The following is a 25042-nucleotide window of genomic DNA, read 5'->3' on the forward strand; positions in this document are numbered from 1 at the left end:
GTAGGGATATCTTGGTCCTGCTGCGTAAATTGTTTTGAGGATGTAAAGAATATTCTAGTAACTAAATAGCCATAACAGTAGTAACAGTAAGATAAAATGATAAAGAACGATTTAGACATAAGGGTCATAGTATGGTATAGGGAAATGGGTCACAATGGTTTAGGCCAGGTTAATTCAGAAATCTTTGTATGGTTAAGAATAATTATAGTTATAATTACCAGGGTCTATCCCATGACTGTTTTTTACGTGTAAGTGTAAGGGTATCCTCTGGGGTCGGTGGGGGAATATTTTATATATATTCGCCCTTCATGGAGGATCGTAGTCTAAGGTGGCATATGCCCATGAATCCCAAACCCTATGGAAGTTAGTTTCCGTATCTCTAAGATTGGCAGTCATCTGTTCCATGGTTTTAGTCCATGTTATTTTGTTTTTAATTTCGGATATAGTAGGCGGGGCTATATTCTTCCATGCTGTAGCTATTGCAAGCCTTGTGGCAGTTAAGATGTGGGTTATGAGTCTGGAGGTATATCGGTTGACATTTAGAGGGGGCTTGCCTAATATCATTAATAAGGGGTCCATAGGAATTGTAGTTCCCGTGGTGCGGGAGATTAAGTCTTGAACCTGTTGCCAAAGGGGTTGTATCAGTGGGCAGTGCCAGAAAATGTGTTCTAGGGTTCCTTTCTCGCCACACCCTCTCCAGCACAGATCAGAGGTGCCCGGGTATATTTTTGCAAGTATAGAGGGAGTTAGATACCATCTGTAAAGAATTTTATAGATATTTTCTTTAATTTGTACACAGATTGAGGAATGTTTTGCATTCTCCCAAATATCTTCCCAGTCTTCTAAAGGGATAATTATGGATAGTGCTTTCTCCCACTTTTGCATATATGGGTGGGAGGGAATTGCTGTGCCTGATTTGTTGTGAAGCGTGTTATATATTTGTGATATAAGATTTTTTTGATGTCCTCTATGTAGGCAGATAGTCTCAAAGAGGGTTGGTGAAGTGCTATGAGTGGGTTTACAGGCCCTGGATTGGTGCTGGAGGTAGTGGGTGATTTGGTTAAATTCCAATAGGGTTTGGGAGTTGAATTGTATCTTATCTTCTAATGTGGGTCTAGCCAATAGTTTCTTGGTCTTCGGGTCTGTCCAATCGGAGAGGTTGAAGTAGCCTAGATTAAACCATTTTTTCATAAAGGTTTTTGAGGTACCTGGGGGAAAAGATGAATTACCTAGAATTGGGAGGAGTGGTGATGGGCTTGATTTTAGATGGGTTGCATGTGCAATAGATTTCCAGATGCGTACTGTGAAGGTAATAGTGGGTAGGAGATCAGATTGGGTCAGTTTGGGGGGGACGTCTGACCATATTAGCGAAGCCAGTGATAGGGGAAGTATACTAGTAGCTTCCAGGAGGCCCCATTTAGTAAATACTCTGAAGTTGGTCCATTCCTTTATTTGTCTAAGGTGTGAAGCTAAGTAGTAATATTTAATGTGTGGAAGACTAAGCCCACCCATCTCCCTTGGGGAGAGAAGAACCGATTTAAGGACCCTGGGGCGTTGGTGGTTCCATACAAATTTGAGAAATTCTGATTGTAGCCTCTTTAATTGTATCGAGGGCACCTGGACAGGTAAGGTTTCAAAAAGGTATAAAAGGCGAGGTAGGATGTTCATTTTTAATGAGTATAATCGGCCTAGCCATGAAATTTTATAAGCGGTCCACTTATAAAGATCTTGGAGGATTTTTTGAAATAGGGGAGGAAAGTTCTGTTTATATAGTGTGGAGTATGAAGGGGTGATGTGTACACCTAGGTATTTGAGGGCTTGAGTTTTCCATTTGTAGGGATATGAAGCTTTTAGAGTAGCCAGTAGGTTTGTGGGAATCTGGATTGGGAGAGCTTCCGTCTTATCACGGTTTAGTTTGAAATTTGAGAGGGATTCAAACTCAGATATGGTGGCGTGTATGGCAGGGAGTGATGTAATAGGTTGTGTGATGGATAAGAGGATGTCATCTGCGAATAGGGAGATTTTATGTTCAAAATTATTTTGTTTAACTCCTTGGATGTTTGGATTTAGTCTGATCGCTGAGGCTAGGGGTTCAATACTGATGGCAAATAGAAGGGGGGAGAGGGGGCACCCCTGCCTTGTGCCATTGTTTATAGCGAAGGGTGATGGGGAGGCAAAGGGGAGTTTAACTGTAGAGGTGGGGAAGGAATAAAGGAATTGTATTAAAGACATAAATGGGCCTTTGTATCCTTGAAAGTAGTTTGAAGAGGAAGGGCCAGGAAAGTCTGTCAAAAGCCTTCTCTGCATCCAAACTTAGGAGCAGAGAAGGCTTTCTAGATTTGTTCATAAGTGAGACAAGGTTTATGGCCTTCCTTGTGTTGTCGCCTGCTTGACGACCTATAATAAAGCCAACTTGGTCGTTATTAATGAGAGTGGTTAAAATGTGGTTGAGGCGATTAGCCATTGTTTTAGTGATGATCTTAAGATCTGAGTTTAACAGAGAGATTGGGCGGTAACTTTGGGGCAGTTGGGGGTCTTTTCCCTCTTTGGGGATCATTGTAATAAGAGATGAAAGAATAGAGGTTGGGGGCTTCTCGCCTTGCATGATTTTATTTGCCAATGTGGTTAGGTAGGGTAGGAGTATCTCTTTAAATTTCTTGTAATAGGAGTAGGGTAATCCGTCAGGGCCTGGGCTTTTCATTGATGGGAGAGATTTTAATACTTCCTCAATCTCAGAGTGTGTAAAAGGGGCGTTAAGTTGGGAACATTGTTCGTCTGTGAGTTTAGGTAAATTAAGGGGGGTGAGGAAGGAATCTAGTTTAGTGGGGAAAGAAGGGTCGGAATTTTGATCGGGTAGGTTATATAGTTGTTCGTAGTATTCAGAGAATATCTGGGATATTTTTTGGGGGTCATAATGAATAGTTCCTTCAGAATCTTTCATGGAGTATATTGCCTGTTGAGATAGTTTAGGGTTCAATTTACGCGCGAGTATTGTGTGTGGCTTATTGCCTCTTTCAAAAAAGAGTTGCCTAGACCACCTCAGGCTTTTCTCTAGTTGGATTGTTTGTAGGGAGCGGATCTCTTGCTTAAGTTGTTGGATGTGCGAAAAATGAGCTTGTGTGGATGAAGTTTTGTATAACGATTGTGCTTTAGCCAGGGAGTTTTGGAGTGTTAAGAGTTTTTGGGAGGTTTTCTGCTTGCGTCTGGTACCCTCAGCAATAAAGAGGCCACGTACAAATGCTTTATGTGATTCCCATACCATTCCGTATGAGGTTATTGAGTCAATGTTAGTGTTGAAAAATGACTGTAGTTCTGTGGTAAAAGTAGAGATCAGAGATTTATCCTGGAGAAGGGATTCATTCAATCTCCAGTGCATTGGTTTATGCGGCCTATGTAACCAGTTAACATTTATCATGACGCTTTGGTGGTCAGACCACGCCGTAGGTGAAATTTCTGATGAGTCTAAAAGAGGTAGCAGTGGGGCATTAGCAAAGAAATAGTCTATGCGTGAGTGGGAAGCATGGGGGGGCGAGAAAAAGGTGTATTCAATTGACCTAGGATTCGCTATTCTCCATAAATCTAGGAGATTATATTTTCTCATCAGTAATCTAAATTTGCGGGAGTTACGTTCATGTGTGGGTCTTGATGAGAGAGATGAAAGAATGCTTCTATCTTTAGTGGATGAAAATGCGAGGTTGAAATCTCCCCCTAGTATCAGGGTGCCATGGATGTTTTTGTGGAGTTTGGATAGGAAGGAAGTGAGAAAAGGGATTTGTTGGTTATTGGGGATGTAAACATTAGCAAGAGTGATGGGTTTACCGGTTAGGGTGCCATTCAGGATGATGAAGTGGCCTTTAGGATCTTGAATTGTTTTGGTAATCTGTAAGGGTAGATTAGCCTTGTGGATAATCGCTACTCCAGCTCTCTTGGACAGACCCGAGGAAAGATACACCCCTGAATAGTGTCTGTCTCCCAGGCGAATAGTATCTTGTTGCCTGAGGTGCGTTTCCTGAAGCATGGCTATGTCAATGTCCATGCGGCGGAGGTCTCTTAGGAGAGAGGACCTTTTCTGAGGGATATTGAGGCCCTTGGTATTAAGTGTTAGGAGCTTAACCATAATCAGTGTTATAAGGGGATTTGGAGTAAGACTGGGTTAGCCATTGTGACGGGGTAGTAGATAAGGAGGGGGAGGTATATGACCTATCTGTAGGAAATCTGGTAGGTAATGATACTAATGACAACAATATCAGTGATAGGATACACCAACAGAAACAACAATAAAAACAACAAAAACAAAAACATATATCTGAGCAAACAGCTAGGTTCATAAACTGTATTCTCAAAGCTGAGCGATAAGATAAGCCACTGTGGGTGTTGTGGCCACAAAAAGGGACAACCAAACTGTGTTGTCCTAGAGAGAATGTTTCGGAAGTGCCTGGTCCCCGAGGGGGCCCGGCAGTACCGAGAACCAATCTCTTGAGGGGCATGTGGTATCACCAAGAGAGGGGAGGCCTGTGATCCAGAGGATCCAACATTAATAATAGATTATAACCGAGATTTGATTAAGTACATATGCGAATATGGCAGCATAACAATTTAGGATTATGATGAAGTATGAAGTCTCGGAGACAGTTATGTATTAGAATTATTAAGTGGGTAATAAATCATGGGAAAGTTATATTCAGGTTGAGAGAGCTTCCATGTCTTCTGACTCTTGTGTGTAGGTAAGGGCTCGGACTGGGTTCCTCGTTCCATTGGAGGTGTGGCGAAACTTCCTGGGTGGTGAGGAGGTAGAGGGAGACCTCACGTTTTGAAGAGAGATGGGGGGTGGTGGTCGTATTCCCATTTGCTTCAGGAACATAGGGGCATTGTCAATGTCCGTGAGTGTAAATAGGGCTCCTTGTCTCCTTACTCTAAGGCAGAAGGGGAATCCCCAGTTGTAGGGAATGTTCGCATCTTTCAAAAGCTGGGTGATAGGCTTAAAAGCTCTGCGTTTAGCAAGCGTTATGAGGGAGAGGTCATTGTATATGTGTAGCTCATCTCCTTTAAAAGTTATGGATGGCATTTTGCGGGTTGCTTGCAAGAGGGCTTCTTTGGCTTCATAATAATGTAATCTGATGATGACATCTTTGGGCTTTTGTGTGGTTACCCTCTCCCCGAGTGATCTGTGGGCCCTGTCCATTCGCCATAGTTCCTCTGTAATGTTAGGGGCAAGTGATTGAAACAGTTCTAGCAAATGGGGTCTGATTTGATCAGGAGTAATAGACATGGAGATTCCCTTTATCCGTAGATTTTGTCTCCTCTCCCTGTTTTCAAGATCTTCATGCGAAACCCGGAGGAATTTTATATCAGAGTGGAAAAGCTGGTGATCCTCCTCTATCTCAGCCTGTTTCTGTGCTATGCCTGTCATCTTATCCTCTAAGGCACACGTGCGCTCCCCCAGCCCTGTAATTTCAGTCTTTAGCTCCCTCACTGCTGAGAGCAGGAGCTGCTGAAACGAGCTATTAATAGCTTGGAGCTGTCTTTCTAAGGCCATCTCTAGAATGGCTGCTGTGATGGGGGGGGAGTCAGGGGAGATACAGGCCTGTATAGGTGGGAGCTCCGCTTGCTCCGAGCGGTCGGCGCCATCTTGGTTTTCGGCTGGGCGGAGGAAGCGATCGATTGTGCCCGCTTGCTGTGTCATCTTTGTGGCTCCTCTCCTGGACATCAGCTGCCAGGGGTTCTTGGGGTGCTATCCCGGCAGAAACCGCGCGGTAAGGCTGCGTCTAGGAGCTGTGTGCGGCTCTGATAGCGGATGGTGGGGCCGGAGCTCTGGGTCTAAGCCGCCATCTTGATGACGTCGCGCATGCGCCCTCACCATGCTTTTTTTTTTTTGCCGACAATCAGCGAAGCGCTGCTACTAATGCTACTAATGTATCCCTATGGATACATTCACACTGCAGTGTTTGCAATTTCGATCAACCACAAATTCACTGCATGCAGTTTTTCAGGGGGAGATGGCACTGTAATTCTCGTTCTATTGAACGGGAATCACAAGCGCAAATTGCGCTAAATCATGAGATTTTGCTCGCAAATCGTGATCGCAGAGCTGAACGCGATCATGAGCAAGCGGCGCTCCAAGAGCCAAGTGTGAATTAGCCGTTAGCTGTTCAGCTATTAGCATCACCTCAACAAAAGAACATAAACCCGCTTATGCTATGTAGTGTACATACCACATATACAATGTGATTAGAACTGCTGTACTCAGCCCACAAAGACAATTACTAATACCTTCAGCTATTAGTAATTGTCTTTGTGGGCTGAGTGCAGCAGTCACATTGTATATGTGGTATGTACACTAGTTAGCATAAGTGGGTTAGCATAAACAGAGGATAGACAAAATACAGAGAAGAAAAATTACAGGCTGGAAAACTCAGGCAGACATTACATACACAGGCGCAGCCAGATGACATCACTGTAAATGTAACTGTACACTACCACAGGCTAATTTGCATACTGCACAGTGATTAGAGAAAGGAGGGGCTGGAGGAAGTAGAAATCAGCTGAATGGCACTGTAAACTTGCCAACCAACATATGGCTGCTCACTGCACTAGAATGCAGTAACAGAAATAAGGACATCTGACAGATATATTACAGCAAACATATATTTTTATTTATTAAAGCAATATTATGCAACACATCAGATATTTTACAGTATCACATTTTAAGGTCAGTTCCCCTTTAAAGAGTAACTGTCAGGCTGCAAAAGCTAATTTAAACCTCTATTCTATTCAGTTCACTTTATTGTCATTGTGTAACACAACAAAATTACTTTTCATGACAACCCCACGGTGCATATAGGGAACATAGTGATAGTAGCAAGGAAGAGAAGGCATTATACAAGTATGCCAGGCATTACAGATGTTTAAAGAGAACCTGAGGTGGGACCTAATCATGCCAGTGGGGCACAGAGGCTGGTAACTTTTTCACACAGGGCCATGTAGATTTGGAGTTTTTTTTTCTCACTAAATAATGAAAACCATCATTTAAAACTGCATTTTGTGTTCAATTATGTTAACTTTGACTAACAGTTAACGGTTTTTGATGAGCAGAAAGATTTAAGTGTGACAAACATGCAAAATAATAAGAAATCAGGGAGGGGGCAAATAGTTTTTCACACCACTGTATACCAATATTTGTTCAATATCTTTACAATTTCTATGTTCTGCGCAATACCGAGTGCAGAAACAAAAAAGTTTTTCATTTTTTTTTTGTTTATATGGTTAGGATTAAGTAGTTGGTCCCTCTCACTGTCATGGGCGCTTTTATATGCCCTTCTTAGATTTTTATCACCATAGCCACGTGCCTTAAAACGTGTACGCAGGTCCCCAGCTTCTCTCATGAAAGTTGAACGATCAGAACAATTATGTCATACCCTCAAATATTGGCCCACTGGGAAACTGTCAATAGTATGTGTAGGATGGAAACTATCAGCTCTGAGCAGGGCATTAGTAGAAGTGGCCTTTCTATAGAGGCTAGTGCTGATAGCACCAGTCTCATCGATCTCTACATAGAGGTCCAAAAATGGAATTATTTTGGCGTGATGTTCCATAGTAAATTTGAAATTATGATCATTGTTGTTGATTTGGCCCACCAAGGATTCAAGATCCTGGAGGTCTCCAGTCCACATCATGAAGACGTCATATATGTACCTGTGCCATACAAGAATCTGGAACAGGTACATCGAGAGATCCTCATCTGCGAACAATGTTCGTTCCTGCTTCCTCAGGTACAGGTTAGCATATGAGGGGGCACAAGTTGTCCCCCATCGCCGCTCCCTGCACCTGGAGGTAGTAGTCCCCACCAAAAATGAAGCTATTGTTAGTAGGAACTGTAACAGCTTCAAAAAAAAGATATGTGCCATTGGACCAATGCCCAGCTCACTGAGAAATACCTCAACTGCAGATAACCCCTGCTCATGTGGGATACTAGAATACAGAGACTCGATTTCAAGGGTGACCAGAATAGTGCCTGGCTGGACCTGTAGTCCATCCAAGACCCTCAGGAAATGTGAGGTGTCCCTGATGTAAGATGAAAGAGCCTGCACATGGGGCTGCAGATGTTTGTCTGTATATACACTTATCTTCTCTGTAAGTGTGAGCCACAGCCCAATACTAACGGGCGTCCAGGTGGCTTAGAATACCTTTTATGCACTTTTGGAAGCGCATAAAAAGTAGGTGTAACAGGATGAGACACCTTTAAGAATTTATAAGTTTAATCCGCAACGATAACCCTGTGCAGTACCTCATCTAAAATACACAAAAGATCACGCTGGCATCTGGTCACCCTTGACGTCGGAATAACTGTATAACAGTCTGTATTAGATAAGATTTGCATACACATGGCCCTATATTCTGATTTGGACATTATCACCACAGTTTAATGATCCATCTATCCTGTGTGGCCAATTCGGTACTCGCCTGGCGTTCACATTCCGTGAGATTGTCGGAACCTGAGTATGTGGCAATTTGCATCAGTTCCCTCTCTACAGACGCAACAAACGTCTGCAAGCTGGGATTCGTTGACATTGGAGGGTATTTACAGGACCTATTCCTAAAATCCATATCAGATAACGAGGAGGGGCAGTCGGCAGCAGAGGCAGGGACCGCGGCCCCCATTGCCCCAAGACAAGTGCCCCCTGGACTCTCATCATCTAATCCCTCATGCTGTAAATCAATTAGATCTTGTAAAGCCGGCTGATCAGAGTCAGTCAGGCATCCAATAATGTCACTCCTAGCAGGAACATAGTTTTTATGTACTGTGTCCTTACACAAAGAACGTAGCAGGATCTTTCTACCAAATAGATGAAGATCCTTTATCAATTCAAATTTGTCAACACTATAGGTAGGGCAAAAGCCCAACCCACGTGACAAAACATTTAGTATATCCCTGGGAATGACATAATTGGTGAGATTTATCACCTGAAAACTATTTGTTTCTGAATCCAAAGTCTTAGTATCCGCTATAGGCGGAACTACTCTAAAAAAAAGTGCCAGAGGACAATGAGGGCATGTGAGTTAGTGTGTTCAAGTCTGTGCAGGGAGCTGAAGTCTGTGTGAGTCTTTGCAGGGAACCATAATTACAGCTTGTAACAAAAGAGAGATAACGCCACACTTCTGCTTTACCACTCAACGGGCTGTGGTAATTTACCGAACTTCAAAGGCAGCTGTGAAAATGTTTATGAATTAGCGCACAAAGGTGTAAAATACCGAATGTGGTATTTTCCCTCCCAGATTTTTTGTATTGAACACACTTTTATGAATGATAGCCAATATTTTAAACTATGAAACAAGCAGTGCTAATGTACCTTTAAACTTCCCTGCAGTGAGAAATCTTATCTGAAGTAGTTTTTATTTATGTAAGTATAAGTGCCTCATAAAACCGTACTGTAGTTGTGGTCAAAAAGCTCAGAAAAGCTGTATTGCATAGATAACAAGTGAAGTTTCTTAAAGAGGAACTGTAAGAAGGAAAAAAAGATTCCTTAAAAAGCAGTATGACAGTGACTTAGGTGTATAAATAAGGAGTGACTAATAAATCTCATAACCCTGTCAGCGAGGTGCTGTAAAAATGCCAAATGCCGTCTGGAAAGATTCCTGTATACTACTGGCAGGGTTAGCAATTTTTTTTTTTTCATTCCAGCAGTTGAAAACCAGCCCACAGTGAAGGTTGTTACACCCTCCTTCCCCAACCTTTTTTTTTCCTCCAACTGAGATAATTTGCAGAAGCCCAGGAAGTGTAATATGCACATGTGTAAAAAGAAGCAGACAGGGAATGAGCTGGAGATGCTGAGTAGTGTATTGTAATGTAGCTGAATAGCAGAGACGTTTCAAACCACTGGCAGTGCAGGCGGTCGCCTGAAGTACCGAGCTGTCTACAAAGTCACTGTAAATTTTCTGTCGGTCCAAGAAAAAAAAGTTTCTTTACCCTGTCTTGAGAGACTGAAGACTAAAGGTAGCCATACTTCAGGAAATGATGGGCACAATCGACCAAGAGACAAATCTCATACACCACAGGCTGATTCCCAATCAATTTCAACATGAAATATCTCGGAAATCGGCCAAGCCTGCCGTGTTAATCGCCTCACAACTGTTCCCTTGTGTATAAATGTATGTATATGAGGTGGCTGGAAAGTTTAAGCGGTGGCTGGATAGTGTAGTGTAATGGTGCCTCTGACACAGGAGACCTGGGTTCGAATCTCAGCTTTGTTTGTTCAGTAAGCCAGCACCTATTCAGTAGGAGACCTTGGGCCAGTCTCCCTAACACTGCTACTGCCTATAGAGCGCCTCCTAGTGGCTGCAGCTCTGGCGCTTTGAGCCCGTCAGGAGAAAAGTGCGATAAAATTGTTCTATCTTTGTTTTGTGTGTGTATATATATATATATATATATATATATATATATATATATATATATATGTGTGTGTATATATATATATATATATATATATATATATATATATATATATATATATATATATATATATACAGGATCTTCTAAAAAAATTAACATATTGTGATAAAGTTCATTCCTTTCTGTAATGCACTGATAAACATTCGACTTTCATATATTTTATATTCAAATACACACAACTGAAGTAGTTCAAGCCTTTTATTGTTTTAATATTGATGATTTTGGCATACAGCTCATGAAAACCCAGATTTCCTATCTCAAAAAAATTAGCATATTTCATCCGACCAATAAAAGAAAAAATGTTTTTAAAACAAAAAAAGTCAACCTTCAAATAATTATGTTCAGTTATGCACTCAATACTTGGTCGGGAATCCTTTTGCAGAAATGACTGCTTCAATGCGGCGTGGCATGGAGGCTATCAGCCTGTGACACTTCTCAGGTGTTATGTAGGCCCAGGATGCTTCGATAGCGGCCTTAAGCTCATCCAGAGTGTTGGGTCTTGTGTCTCTCAACTTTCTATTCACAATATCTCACAGAGGCCCATATGCAATTCACTTTTTCACCTCAGTTTTCTCCTAGGAGAACATTTTTCATCTTCAAATTAAAATACCTTTCCAGCACTTTTCAACTAAAAAAGTACCAAAACGTAGGTGAAAAGGGACTAATAAAATTTAATTTGAGCATTTTCTTGCTTTCTGATGGCTTAAAATGCATTCTATTGACAAATGTAAAAATATCACCTAGGAGAAAACTCAGGAGAAAAGTGAATTGCATATGGGCCAGATTCTCTATGGGGTTCAGGTCAGGAGAGTTGGCAGGCCAATTGAGCACAGTGATACCATGGTCAGTAAACCATTTACCAGTGGTTTTGGCACTGTGAGCAGGTGCCAGGTCGTGCTGAAAAATGAAATCTTCATCTCCATAAAGCTTTTCAGCAGATGGAAGCATGAAGTTCTCCAAAATCTCCTGATAGCTAGCTGCATTGACCCTGCCCTTGATAAAACACAGTGGACCAACACCAGCAGCTGACATGTCACCCCAGACCATCACTGACTGTGGGTACTTGACACTGGACTTCAGGCATTTTGGCATTTCCCTCTCCCCAGTCTTCCTCCAGACTCTGGCACCTTGATTTCCGAATGACATGTAAAAGTTGCTTTCATCTGAAAAAAGTACTTTGGACCACTGAGCAACAGTTCAGTGCTGCTTCTCTGTAGCCCAGGTCAGGCGCTTCTGTCGCTGTTTCTGGTTCAAAAGTGAGTTCATGCTTCCATCTGCTGAAAAGCTTTATGGAGATGAAGATTTCATTTTTCAGCACGACCTGGCACACAGTGCCAAAACCACTGGTAAATGGTTTACTGACCATGGTATTACTGTGCTCAATTGGCCTGCCAACTCTCCTGACCTGAACCCCATAGAGAATCTGGCCCATATGCAATTCACATTTTCTCCTGAGTTTTCTCCTAGGTGATATTTTACATTTGTCAATAGAATGCATTTTAAGCCATCAGAAAGCAAGAAAATGCTCAAATTAAATTTTATTAGTCCCTTTTCACTTACTTTTTGGTACCCTATAGAGAATCTGTGGGATATTGTGAAGAGAAAGTTAAGAGATGCAAGACCCAACACTCTTGATGAGCTTAAGGCCGCTGTCGAAGCATCCTTGGCCTCCATAACACCTAAGTAGTGCCACAGGCTGATTGCCTCCATGCCACGCCGCATTGAAGTAGTCATTTCTGCAAAAGGATTCCCGACCAAGTATTGAGTGCATAACTGAACATAATTATTTGAAGGTTGACTTTTTTTGTTTTAAAAACACTTTTCTTTAATTGGTTGGATGAAAATTTTTGAGATAGGAAATTTGGGTTTTCATGAGCTGTATGCCAAAATCATCAATATTAAAACAATAAAAGGCTTGAACTACTTCAGTTGTGTGTATTTGAATCTAAAATATATTAAAGTCGAATGTTTATCAGTACATTACAGAAAAGAATGAACTTTATCACAATATGCTAATTTTTTGAGAAGATCCTGTGTGTATATATATATATATATATATATATATATATATATATATATATATATATATATATATATATATATATATATATATATATATATTTACATTACCTGTCCTGTATCTGTCTTCGGTGCCTGGCAGTCTTCAAATCCACCGTTCTTTCCTATACATGCCGGCCTTGCGCCGGCAGCAAGTATGGGAAGTGTAGCAGTGGATTCAGAAGAGGGCGGGTACTGCGACACAGGACAGGTAATGTATGACTGCACATACACACCCTTATATATACATAAACAGCGCCAGAAGTTTTGTCACTCTCTCCGATATTGCTCGCCTTTACCGCCACGCACCCAACCGAAAACAATAGCCCAACATCTTGCAGCATGACCAATTGACTAATGCGACCAATTTTAGCCTGACATTGGTGACATTGTTGATCAGGCATGCACTTTGCGACACAATTTTCATCCGATTTGATTATAATAATCAAAATCAGATGGTTGATCAGCCGCCAAGTCGCCTGATGTATGGCCACCTTAAGGGTGCGGAGAGAAAAAGCTTTCTGCTCTCTTCACAATTGTGCTAATAACTGCATCTGCTCGGCCACTGAAAAAATACAAAGATTTGTAGACAGTCCCTATTCGCTGTTCAGAAAGGTTCTCGAGTACAGTACCCTGCATCCACCCTCTTCACCCCCCTCCCTATCCCCAAAAGCTTTGTACTGTAGTGATGCTGGAGCAGTCTGCAGAGCCAGCCATTGGAGGAGGACAGAGTAAGGGCCCATTCACACTGGGGATTGCAAAATGCTAGCGATTAGCGATAGCATTTTGCAGTGAACGCATATTTTTGACTGGACATTTTCACGATTTTTGAGCGATTGCGTTTAGCGCTTTTTAACATTGTGATCATGATCGCTCAAAACATGAAAAAGCAGTGCATGTGTTAACCGATGATTGCCATATATTTAACATTATACTAGCACTTTTAAAAGCGCTGGCAATTCGGCACTCCACAGTAAACGCCCGTTAATCTCCCCAGTGTGAATGGGCCCTGAGGGTAATAAAAAGCTGAGGCTGGGAGCACACTCATCTGACATCCTCTGCAGCACTGTACAGAGTACATAGTCATGTTACTGACTGTCCTTAGAGGAGCTAAAAATCTAATCCTACCATAGTCATAGTCTAATATTCAATATTATTATTATTATTATCATTATTTAGTATTTATATAGCACTGATATCTTCTGCAGCACTTTGCAGAGTACATAGTCATGTCACTGACTGTCGTCAGAGGAGCTCACAATCTAATCCCTACCATAGTCATATGTCCTGCCATATTATGATGTATTGTAAGCCTCTGACAGGGTCCTCCACTCCCTAGTGTAACCTACAGGATCATGTGCTCCTGTCCTATGACAGCCTGTACTTGTATTACTGGGCCTACCTAACCAGCCCATATTGCATGATCATGTATTTTGTACAATTTGTATGTATAACTTTGTTCTATGTGTATAACCCTATGTATGTCATCCTTGTATCATTGTATATATTTATTGTCCAGCGCTGCGTAATATGTTGGCGCTTTATAAATACAATAAATAATAATAATAATATATAGCACTGGCATCTTCTGCTGCACTTTATTTGCCTTTGGAGGAGCTCACAGTCTAGAGATCTTCTTCATATGCCACAGAAATGCATTCAAAGCAGCTGCAGTGATATCGCACATTCATGCCTTAAGATGTAATCCATTAATGTGAGTACATCTCCCAGCCTGCATTCTTGTACAGCCAGTCAGGGGGGCATCATTTTTACTGAAGGTGCTTTGTTTGAACTGTGGCTCTGTGGTACATAAAAGAGCAAGATGGAAGCTAGAAATCATCCACCTTCAGTACATAAGTAAAGGATTGAGGCTACCCCCCAGCGTTCCTGCATGAGTAACACATGGGATTACTCTCATTGGAGCGTTTGTGAGCTGCACATTTCCAGTCAAAAAACAACAAGGACTTCAAACCTTGGGAAATAACCGGTAATAATTCCGGCCAGCCGGTGCACAGCGTCCTCAGGCACACCACACCTGTAGTACATGTAACAATATGAAGAAAGGACACGGCACTCTGTGCCTGAAAGCAGCAACAAGCTGTATTGGAGCAGCAAGGTAGTACACACAACGTTTCGGGCGGAGCCCTTCCACCGTCACCGGACGTCCGCCGGGCTGTACTGCGCTGGCGCAGAACTACTGCGCCTGCGCAGTACAGCCCGGCGGACGTCTGATGACGTCAGCGCACCCGCGTGGGACGCAGAAGTGCCAGGCCTTGGAGCGCAGAAGAGCCCTACCTGGCAGCCGGCCTGGCCAGGTCGGGTCGGCCACCGGAGACCACCGGGAGCCTGCGGAGCGGCGGCGAGAGCACCTCCTGCCTGCCACGGGCTGGAGGAAGCCCCAGGTAAGTGGATATTGATTTTTATTTTTTTTACCTCCCTCCCTGAACCTTCCCTTTAATGCCATGATGGGGTGTATGGGGTTGTATCTTGAATGTTTATAAGCTTCTTGTGCGTTTTGCTCAGCACTGTCTTTGGTCAGCACAGGAATTGTGGGGGCATTTGTGCTTCTTGTTGTCCTCCTCCGACTTTTGCGGCTGCTTTAATATTTTTATTTTCCTCATTTCCCTCTTAAGTTGTGAGTTCTTCTATAGATTTTGAAGATATATTTTGATATTACTCAAGGCTGCAGTGTGCTCAGATTTCAGCCTGGCTAGCCCTTCTCTCAGGTCATTATCAATTTCAACACCTCGGCTCCTCTGAGCTTCTTCCCTGAAAAATTATTTTAAGGGGGTGCTGGTTCTGCTGTTTTTGAGTTTGGTCCTCACAGGTTTGGGTCTTCCAATTCCTTGTCGCTAATCTTCTGGGGGGGGGGGGGGGGGGGGGGCTCAGTGATGGGGGACATCAGAATGCAGAGAAACCTCAATAGGATCCTGTTGCTTCCCACTCTTTAGGTATGTACCTCATTTTGTATCCGAGCTTCAGCTTGAGTACTCTTGAAGGGAGATCTTGTCGGTGGAATGTCGAGAGCTGGGTGAGTAACCACCCATTCACGCTCTGCTCTGGACTCTGCATCGCGAAGGAGAGAGGCACTTGGGCAGTTAAGTAAGCAGCTTTTCCATTATCAGGTACCTGTAGCACATCCCTACAGTGCCTAATGGTAAAACCGACCCTGGCATAGATTCATGAGCAGTTCAACATACTGTACACTAAGAACAAACGGGGACATCAGTACCAATACATAAAATCGATGTGTAGTTTGAATAATATCACCAATACAGGTTTTCAGATGAGGCAGTGAACTTTGGATTCTAGTTATTCTAGCTATAGCAAATTATAAGCTTGTCTGAAAAGGTGTGTCTTGAGGCTGTTTTAAAAACTTCCAGGCTTAGAACATGACAGATAGGCTGTGGTAAAGAGGTCCAAAGGAGAGGTGACAATGCTAGCATAAGATGAGGTGACCAAACTGGACAACAACAGGATCTCTTGGGAGGAGTGAAGGTTCAGGAATAAATTATATCTGAAGATTAATAAGGAAAAATGTGAAGTGAATAGCCTATGTAATGTTTTGTTTGATGGTGTTAGGAGTTTGAACTGGATCTTTTGGGTAATTGGTAGCCAATGGAGGGATTAGCAGAAAGGGGGCAGAATTAGAGGAGTGGCAGGAGAGCTGGTGGAGATGAGCAGCAGAGTTCAGGAGGGACTGAAGAGGTGCCAGTTTTTTTTATTATTTTTGTAGGCCACAGAGTAGGCTATTACAGTAATCAAGACATGATTAGAGCATGTACACGTATTTTAGAAGCCTCTTGTGTAAGACGAAATCTGGAGATATTTTTGAGATGGAAGTAGCAGGAGGTTGTTAATGTGTTAATATGTGGTTGAAACAAGAGCTCGAAGTCCAGAGCTACCCCCAGACAGTAAGCTTTAGGAGTTTGTTATTGAGGTATTTTCTACATTAATAGGTAGGTTACTATTAAAATGCATATTCCCATTCATACCAAAGGCAGTGCAATACTGTAAAAAAAAACAGTTGTCTGAATCTTGCTGTAGTGTCCAGCCTTTAGGACTGCTTTTTTTGAGATATTTGTCCGATACCTTTAAAGTGATCCTGAGATGACAAAATAAAAATGTTTTATACATACCTGGGGCTTCCTCCTGCCCCCTCCATGCCGATTGCATCTTGCCCCAATCACTCCCTTGCTGCCGTCCTCCGCCTCCTGGATTCTTCAGGAGATGCCCTGTTAGATTTACCAGTCGCGGCATACTGCGGATGCGCGGCTCAAATGGGGGAGGCGCGCGGGCAGACTGCCCCTATGCCGACTGACCCTGACTGGCGAATCTAACGGGGCATCTACCGAAGAATCCAAGAGGCGGAGGATGGTGGCATGGCTATGAGCTGCTTAGGTGGGCGACAGCTGCTAGGGTCTGCTACAAACAGCTGTTTATAGAGGACTCTAGTACCTGATGCCCCCTTAAGCCACTCGTATCCATCTTGATACAAGCAACTGTAAGTGTCTTTTGTATTATTTAATAAAGATTGAACAGCAGTGCCAGCATCCCCTCTCCTCCTTAAATCCATAGTAACATGTTTGTTTCCAGAGCTTGAGCATGCCCTTCACATCCAATTTATGACACTTCAGTAAGACACAGAGTGTAATGGATCAGTCCAGTCTCCTGCATTAGCAATCATGGAGTGCTGAAATGCTCTCTATCTCCTTTTGAAGCTATAGTCATTGCTCTGTTACTTTAGTAAGCATATTGATGTAGTGACAAAGGCAGCACATCTGTTAATAGAAGAACAACAAAATGTATCACAACTTTAAAGTGAAAAAAAAAATGTTGTAAAATGACTCAAAACAACTGCTCAATGTTTACAAGTTGTGCTTTTCTTTTACATTTCCTCTAGCAAGTTCTAGATAGAGTAAGTCGAATGACACAAGGAGACTTGGTAATGTCGATGGACCAGTTGTTGACAAAACCTCGCCTTGGTACCTGCCACAAGTTTTATATTCAAGTGTTTCCATTGTCCAACAGTAAGTTTGTGATTTTCATACGCTAAACAGCTTAATTCTTTTTCTTATGAAGTGTGAAAGAGACTTCAGTAACTAATGTATTGCGTTGTAAAATATCTGTGCCCATACACAATTAACTTTTTCTCCTAGGAGATATTCTCCTCGTTAAATATTTGTTCAGTATTTTGCAATTGAAAAAGCACTACAAAGCAGTTAAAAAATTACTATCAAATTATTTTGCGTGTTTTCTTGCTTGCTGGTGGTTTAAAATGCACATAACTGACATGTTGTGAAAATATCACCTAGAAGAAAAATCAGTTGAAAAATGTAATTGCATATGGGCCCTTGTGTGCAGTTGCATCATTTTGTGTAGGTTGGGGGGGGGGGGGGGGGCATATATTCATCACCTTGAACCACCCTATTTATTTCCAATTTTAATTACTAGAAAAAGGAACACAACCACCTGGAATGTTATGGAATGTATATATTTTCCTTAATACATGTTCCAGTCTGATGAATACTCTTTAGTGATTATACGGGTTGATCTCGGTGGTGGAAACATATGTTTGGTGTTGACAATACCACCATACCTTATCCATTAACCATAAGGAATCCTTACTGTTACATTATAGTAAAACCGTATTATCACAGGCCCCCTAGTGGCAGGACCACTCAATGCCTTCCAATGTATTTCAACTTACAGACTGTCCAACCTGGTGGACGCAATCGATGAGCTGAAACTGCTGGAATGTGGCAGCAGGTAGGCTAGAAGGGAGCTTGTGAGCTACAAGAATACAAACTACACACTATTTCAGGGTACAAAGCTGCCACCACCTCTGTAGGAGGACAGAGAACCTATTCTTACGGATTCTAAGACCTGCATGTAAAACGGTTAGAACACCCTATGCTTGACCATAATAAACAGTACTTCAGGTAGCATCTCTTCCAAAAGCTAGTATTCTGTCTGGTTGGCTGAATAGTAGGGTGCAGCTGAGAGAAATGACTTAGAAGTATTTTATTATAAATGCAATATAAGTAATATATACAGGTAGTACTCAGTTAACGAACGAGATAGGGACTGTCGGCTCCTTCTACAGCCATGGAACAGGTGAGATGTCCTCTATTTACCTTCCGCTGCGCCTACTCTGCATTAAAAATGACAGCAGAACAGGTAGTCCCCGGCGGCGTGACGTCATCGCAGCGGGTCGGCGGTCGTTCGTATCGGCGGGTCGTTAGTAAACCGGGGACTACCTGTACAGAAAATCATTAAAAAGAACGATTAAATAGAAGAGTAACCCAGTGTAAAAAAAAAAAAGAAAGAAAAAAAATTACTTAAAGGACTTACTAGGCCAACGGAGGAAAAAAAGTTAATTACCTGCATCGTCATTTCAGGCACGGAGGATGCCGTCCGCGCTCTCCGTGCCGATCCGCCGGGTCCCCCCGCTCGTTTCCCCCCCGGGCCAGCTCCCGACCCCACGGCCCGGGTCGGGCTCTCCTGCCTCTCCAAAGATGGCCGCTACCTCTGGCCGCGGCTGCACAGGCCGCCTGGCCACGAGTGCGGCTGCGCAGCTCTAGGGCCAACCTCCCTGATCCACGCTACGTAGCGGCCAGGCGGACTGCGCAGCTGCGGCCAGAGGAAGCGGCCATCTTTGGAGAGGCAGGAAAGCCCGACCCGGGCCGTGGGGTCGGGAGCTGGCCCAGGGATTTAATGAGTGGGGGGATCTGGCGGATCGGCGTGGACGGCGTCCTCCGTGCCTGAAACGACAATGCAGGTAATTAACTTTTTTTCCTCCGTTGGCCTCGTAAGTCCTCGTAAGTTCAGATGAAATGTGTCCCTTTGTGTAGAAATCGAGCACATGGAAATTTCTTTGTTTCCAGATCAGAGTTCAGGCAAAATGGCAGCTAGCTCTGTCCTCATGTTATCTGCATGCAATCCTTACAATGGTAAAATGGAGGACTGCTCCTCCCTGCATGCACCTTGGTTTTACTGAAGCTAGTTTTGGGGTGGGACAAAGCCTGCCCCCTCCGGTTTACAGACCAATCACAGTCCATCTCCTTGGAGGGAGATTTTAGGTTTTAACTGTAGAACACTGTAATTCAAAAACGTTAAATGCCATATTTGTGCTGAAAATGTATATACTGTGAATCCGGGGAAACAAGGACCACTAGTCTAGCCCAATTAGTTGCTCCAAAATTAATATCTTGGTGGCTGGGGATGTCAATGGCATAAAATTTGTTTTAGAATACTCAGCGGATTATGACCAACAAAATGATTTAAATGTCATACCTGTCATATGTATGTTATCCTTTACATGGCACAAAAATTATACAACACATCCATTCCAATCTGCTCCCAGTGGTGCCATCAGGTCTGGTCACCTGATGAGGAAAAGCTCAGCTCTGCTGTGGGCAGCAAATGGCTTTAATTTCAGCTTAGAAATTCACACCTGGCTATTATCTGCCATGAAGGAAATTTCTTTTGTTCTGGTTAATTAACAACTTTGGCCTTTTGGACATGTAATATACGTCCAAAAGGCCGCATGTGCACTCCTGCGCTAGATCGCACGCTCCCAGGCCGCGGTTCGTTAGCAAGGGAATCAATTAATTGAGACAGGGTGCCCGATCATTGATCCCTTTCCCCGGCAGAAAAAGCAACAGCTTCTCTCGGAAGCCTCACTTTTTCTGCCTCTTACGTCCCCCCTATGTCCCTCTAAGCGTACATGTTACGCTTAGAGTGACATAATGTAAATAAACTCATGGCTGCCATCTTATGGCCAAATAGTAAAATGACATCTACATAAAAAAATAAAATAAACACATTTACATAAAAAAATTACTATTTACACCCCACCCTCCCAAAAAATACCCAAATAAAATGTTTAATAAAAAAAAAAAAATTACAATAAAAAATGTAAATATTTTCCTAAGGGTCTAAACTTTTTAAATATTCATGTAAAGATGACATATTTCTATATTTTTGTTTCAATAAATCTTTATTAAGTTTTTAACAGAAGAACGAGAAAATACAAAAACAGGCAATATTAAGCCTAGCGGCTTAAGTGTGTGCATATAATAAACACATTAAACTTTTCAATAGTCTGGCTTTATATCAGCAGTAGACAAGAGTGCACCATTTGCATAGAGTTACAAATAGAGTGCTAATGAAGGAATGTGTCTGATTTGGTTAACTTTTAACTGAAGATAAGCTCCAAGTGTAGTAATACTAGTAACAGTAGTAAAAACTTGAATATTATAAAAAAAAAAAAAAAAAAAAAAACGTAAACATTGGAGTAACAACAAAAGAACGTAGATTTGAGGCTATTATCAGAGGCTGGTAGGGGGATGGGAAATAGGCTAGTCTTCGAGTATGGTCGATTGGGGGAACAATAGTGGCCAGTTTTTTACTTGTGGGGTAAAAAGAGGGCGTTTGCCTTCTTTTACTTGGAAGCATTTTTCTGCATGTAGATGAAAGTCGGCTTTAAACAGAATGTTAGCCATTGAAGGACACTCAGGGGAAAGCCAATGGGCCGTTATTGCTAGTCTTGTCGTAATAAGAAAGTGGGAAATTATAAGCTTATCTTGTTTGGGAAGCATGTTGGCATTTAGGTGTAGCAGGGCTAGGTCTGGGGAAAGAGTACCCGAGTATGAGGGCAGTCTACTTCAATTTGCTTCCATAACGGGTGAATTTTAGGGCAGGTCCACATGATATGTGGGAGGGAACCATCAAGGCCACAGCCTCTCCAACATAGAGGGGGTGTTTTAGGTTCGAACGTGGATAGTTTGGTTTGGGTGTAAAACCATTGCCGACGTAGTTTAAGGTAGTTATCCCAGTGGTTGGAGCAGTGAGATATTTTCCTCCTCTCTCTGGAGGCTCTGTTCCAATCGTCTTGGGAGGCAGTAATGTTCCAGGAGGAAAGCTGCCAGTGGGAATCAAGGCGTGAAGCTGTATTAGGATAAGCGTATAGGTGGGATACCTTAACCTTTTCACCTCCTCCAGCACGGGTATCTACATCCCTGTATTTACACAATTATAAACAAATACAAACACTTGGTTCTGTTTCTATTTTTACAACACACTAACTCTGTATCTCCATCTTGTGGCTAAAAAGTAAAACCACATCCAAATACCCTATTATACACCTTCCCATAGAAAAATGAAATACACTTTCATTATTTTTAAAAACCCTTCGAGGTGAAATGGTTAATTTGAATAGGATGTGGGTTATTGAGGGAGGTCGCAATATCTCTGGGAAGGCGTTTTGGGCATGAGGGATTTTTTTTGAAGAAAATCTCTGATTTGGAGATATTTATAAAAATCCCTGCCAGAGATATTGTAGGATTGTTGCAAATCTGAAAAAAGTTTTAATGATATTTTCATTGAGTAGGTCTTGGATATAGGTTATCCCTAGGGGTTCCCAAGATGATAAATCCAGATCAGGGATATTTAGGGATAGTACAGAAATAGGGATTTTCAGATGAGTATTAGAGTCTTTTTGGTGAAAGATATTGCAGAATCTGTGCCATTCTACAGCCATGTTTCTACTGAGGGGGTAACAGCATATATGACATTTTTTTCTGAGGAGTAAAGGAAGTTAGATAGGCCGGGAAAGGGTGGCCTTGGAGAAAGGACCTTTCAATTTTTACCCAGAGTTTATCGGGGGGGTTGGTGCCAGGCAGTAATAGCTTGTTCAACTATTGTTGCTCTATAATAGGAAATTAATGAATGGAGGCCAAACCCGCCAAATTTCTGGTGTAACGTTAAGATGTTATTAGAAAATCTTGGTTGTCTATTGGCCCAAATAAAATTGTTGACTGTGGATTGTAATCTGCGCAGGAAGGTTATAGGGACTGTGATAGGTAAGTTCCTAAACAAGTATAAGAAGTGTTTTGAAAGCGGTGGTTCTGCCAATCCATGAAAATTCCTGTTTAGTTATTGGCTGTAGGAGAGAAGGGAGTTTCGGCAACCATGTGGAGTAGTTGGCCTTAAAGAGTTGGGAAATAGGAGTTAACTCAATTCCTAGATAACGTATGGAGCGGTCAGACCAGGGGAAAGATGAGGGACTTAAGAGGGGTAATTTGTGTAGGTGTTAGATTCACGGGCATAATCACCGACTTGGATTCATTTAATTTATAATACGACACTCGGGAGAAAAATGCTAGTATGTCTTTAACTCTGGATAAGGATTTGGAAGGGTTAGTTAAAGTTAGTAAAATATCGTCCGCGAATAGGCCGAGTTTAAATTGATCTTTTCCTATTTTGACACCTGAGATAAGTGGGTCGTTCCTAATTAGTTGGGCTAAGGGTTCAAGGGAGAGGATAAATATTAAGGGGGAGAGGGGGCAACCTTGTCTGGTTCCGTTCGTAATGTTGAATGGAGTGGATCTGAAACCATCGTTAGTGACTACTGCTGAGGGGTTGGAATATAAGGCTAGGATTGTATTGAGTAGAAAGCCAGAGATACCGAAGCGTTAAAGGGTCTCTCTTAGATAGCACCAATTGACCTTGTCGAACACCTTCTCTGCATCCAAAGAAAGAAAGAGAGAAGGCGTTCAACAGGTCTCAACACCATGCAAAAGGCCCGGGATCCTTCTTGTCCCATCGCTAGTGAGTCTCCCCTTTACGAATCCTACCTGATCTGGGTGGAACAGTGAAGGTAAAATGAGGGCAAGTCTATTAGCAAGCACTTTAGCGAGAAGTTTTAGGTCTGTGTTGAGCAGCGATATGGGTCTATAGCTGCTAGGGTTTTGGGGGTCTTTTCCTTGTTTATGAATAGTAGTAATTGTTGCTGATAAAAATTCAGGAGGCAATGAGTTTAATGAGGATATTTCATTGAATGTATGTGTTAGGGGGGGATATGAGGAGTTTTGAGAAGGTGTGGTAGTACTTATTAATAAATCCGTCGGGGCTGGGGGCTTTGCTAGGTTTAAGGAGTTTTATAGCAGATAAGACTTCTGATTCAGTGAATGGTTTATTGATAAGTCGAGACTGTTCTGGTGATAGAGAGGGTAGGTTAACGGTATTAAGGAAGCTTCAATCTCTTGGGGGTGGGTATCTGGGCAGAGGTGCAAATTATATAATTTACTATAGTAGTCTGCCATAGCATTGGCGATGTCTTGAGGGTGGTGCTGGACGACATTTGAGTGTGGGTGTGATAATTGGGTGATTTTTTTTGTTTGATTCTCTTCCCTTTTATTTTAAGGCCATTTTTCTGCTGGCTTAATTAGAGTCTGAGTAATGCGTACACCTGAGAATTGAAAGCCATCTGTCATAGTCTTGGAATAGCAGATTCCTATAATTATGCCTTAATGATTCAAGAAGCTTACAGGTTTGGGGGTTGAGGTGGAGAGAAAGCTCTTGTTCTAGGGTAGAGATGTTTAGCAAAATATCATCTAGGTGTTTCCTCTTTTGTTTGTTATGGAATGAGGGGATTTTAATATAAATTCCTCAGATGTATGCCTTATGAGCTAGTCATTGATTTAGTTTAGAGTTATCAGGGGCAGAAGTGAGTTGGAAATAGGTTTAGATTTCCTTTTCAATTTGGGAGGCAAGTTTGGGTGAGGTGAGTATTGAAACATTTATTCTCCAGGGTCTGGCTGCTTCTACTTTAGAAGACAGCTGTAGTATAATGCTTATTGGAGCATGATCGAACCAGGATCTGTCACCAATCTCGGCAGATCTCAGATAGGGGAGGAGAAATTTGTCTGCTAAGATCATATCTATTCTGGATGATGAGGCATGTACTGACAAAAAATATGAGTAGCTTATGCTTGTGGGATTTAGTGTACGCCAAGTATCGTACAGTTCAGCGTTCAGCAGATATTTTCTTAAATAAGGGCTATGTGAGGATCTCCGAGAGGAGGTATCAAGGTACTGGTCCACAATACAGTTAAGATCACCACAAATGATTTTTGGACCTTGTAACAGAGGAGAGATCTTTCGGATTAAAGCATTGAAAAATCTGACCTGTTTACAGTTAGGAGCATAGTTGTTGACAATTGAAAAGACAGCATTTGAGATTTTGCAGTTAAGGACTACATACAGTATCTTCCATTGGGGTCATGATGTGAAGAAATGAGTTCAAAAGATACAGAGTCCTTAATATCAATAAATAACCCCTCTTTTCTTTTTTTGTCCCAAGGTGCTGTGGAAAATATGAGGGAAGGCAGGGTGTCGTAGCTTCAATGCAGATTGGTCAGTGAGGTTGGTCTCTTGGATACAGAGAATTTCTGCTTTTTCCTCTCTGGCCAATCTCCAGAGCAGATAACACTTCCTGTCTGAGTTGAGTCCACGTACATTAAGAAAGAGTAGTTTAAGACTCATATTGATCATTTAAACTGCAAGTCATAATACTGTCCTAAACTACAAAAAAACTACAAAAAGACATCCCACATAATGCATTATGGTATTTCCCATATGAGTTGGAGAGGGTTCAGGGGTAGGGAAGGTAAGGGAGGGGGGTTGGGGAGAAGGTGTAGAGCCTCTTGTGGAGAATAAAAGAAGAAAATATACATATAGTTAAGAAGCACA

The 25042-nt window shown here is 42.2% G+C and overlaps 1 protein-coding gene across 2 annotated transcripts in view; it reads left to right on the forward strand.

Moving 5' to 3' along the window:
- The window catches only part of PIKFYVE (phosphoinositide kinase, FYVE-type zinc finger containing), a 921889-nt gene that overhangs the window by 32114 nt on the left and 864733 nt on the right, over positions 1 to 25042 (forward strand). For both annotated transcript variants that reach the window (XM_068244945.1, XM_068244946.1), the window contains exon 6: positions 17409 to 17535. In XM_068244945.1, coding sequence (XP_068101046.1) covers positions 17409 to 17535 — 127 coding nt within the window. The remainder of the gene's footprint in view (positions 1 to 17408; positions 17536 to 25042) is intronic.

This window comes from Hyperolius riggenbachi, chromosome 7 (assembly GCF_040937935.1).
Source record: "Hyperolius riggenbachi isolate aHypRig1 chromosome 7, aHypRig1.pri, whole genome shotgun sequence".
NCBI classification, from domain to species: domain Eukaryota; kingdom Metazoa; phylum Chordata; class Amphibia; order Anura; family Hyperoliidae; genus Hyperolius; species Hyperolius riggenbachi.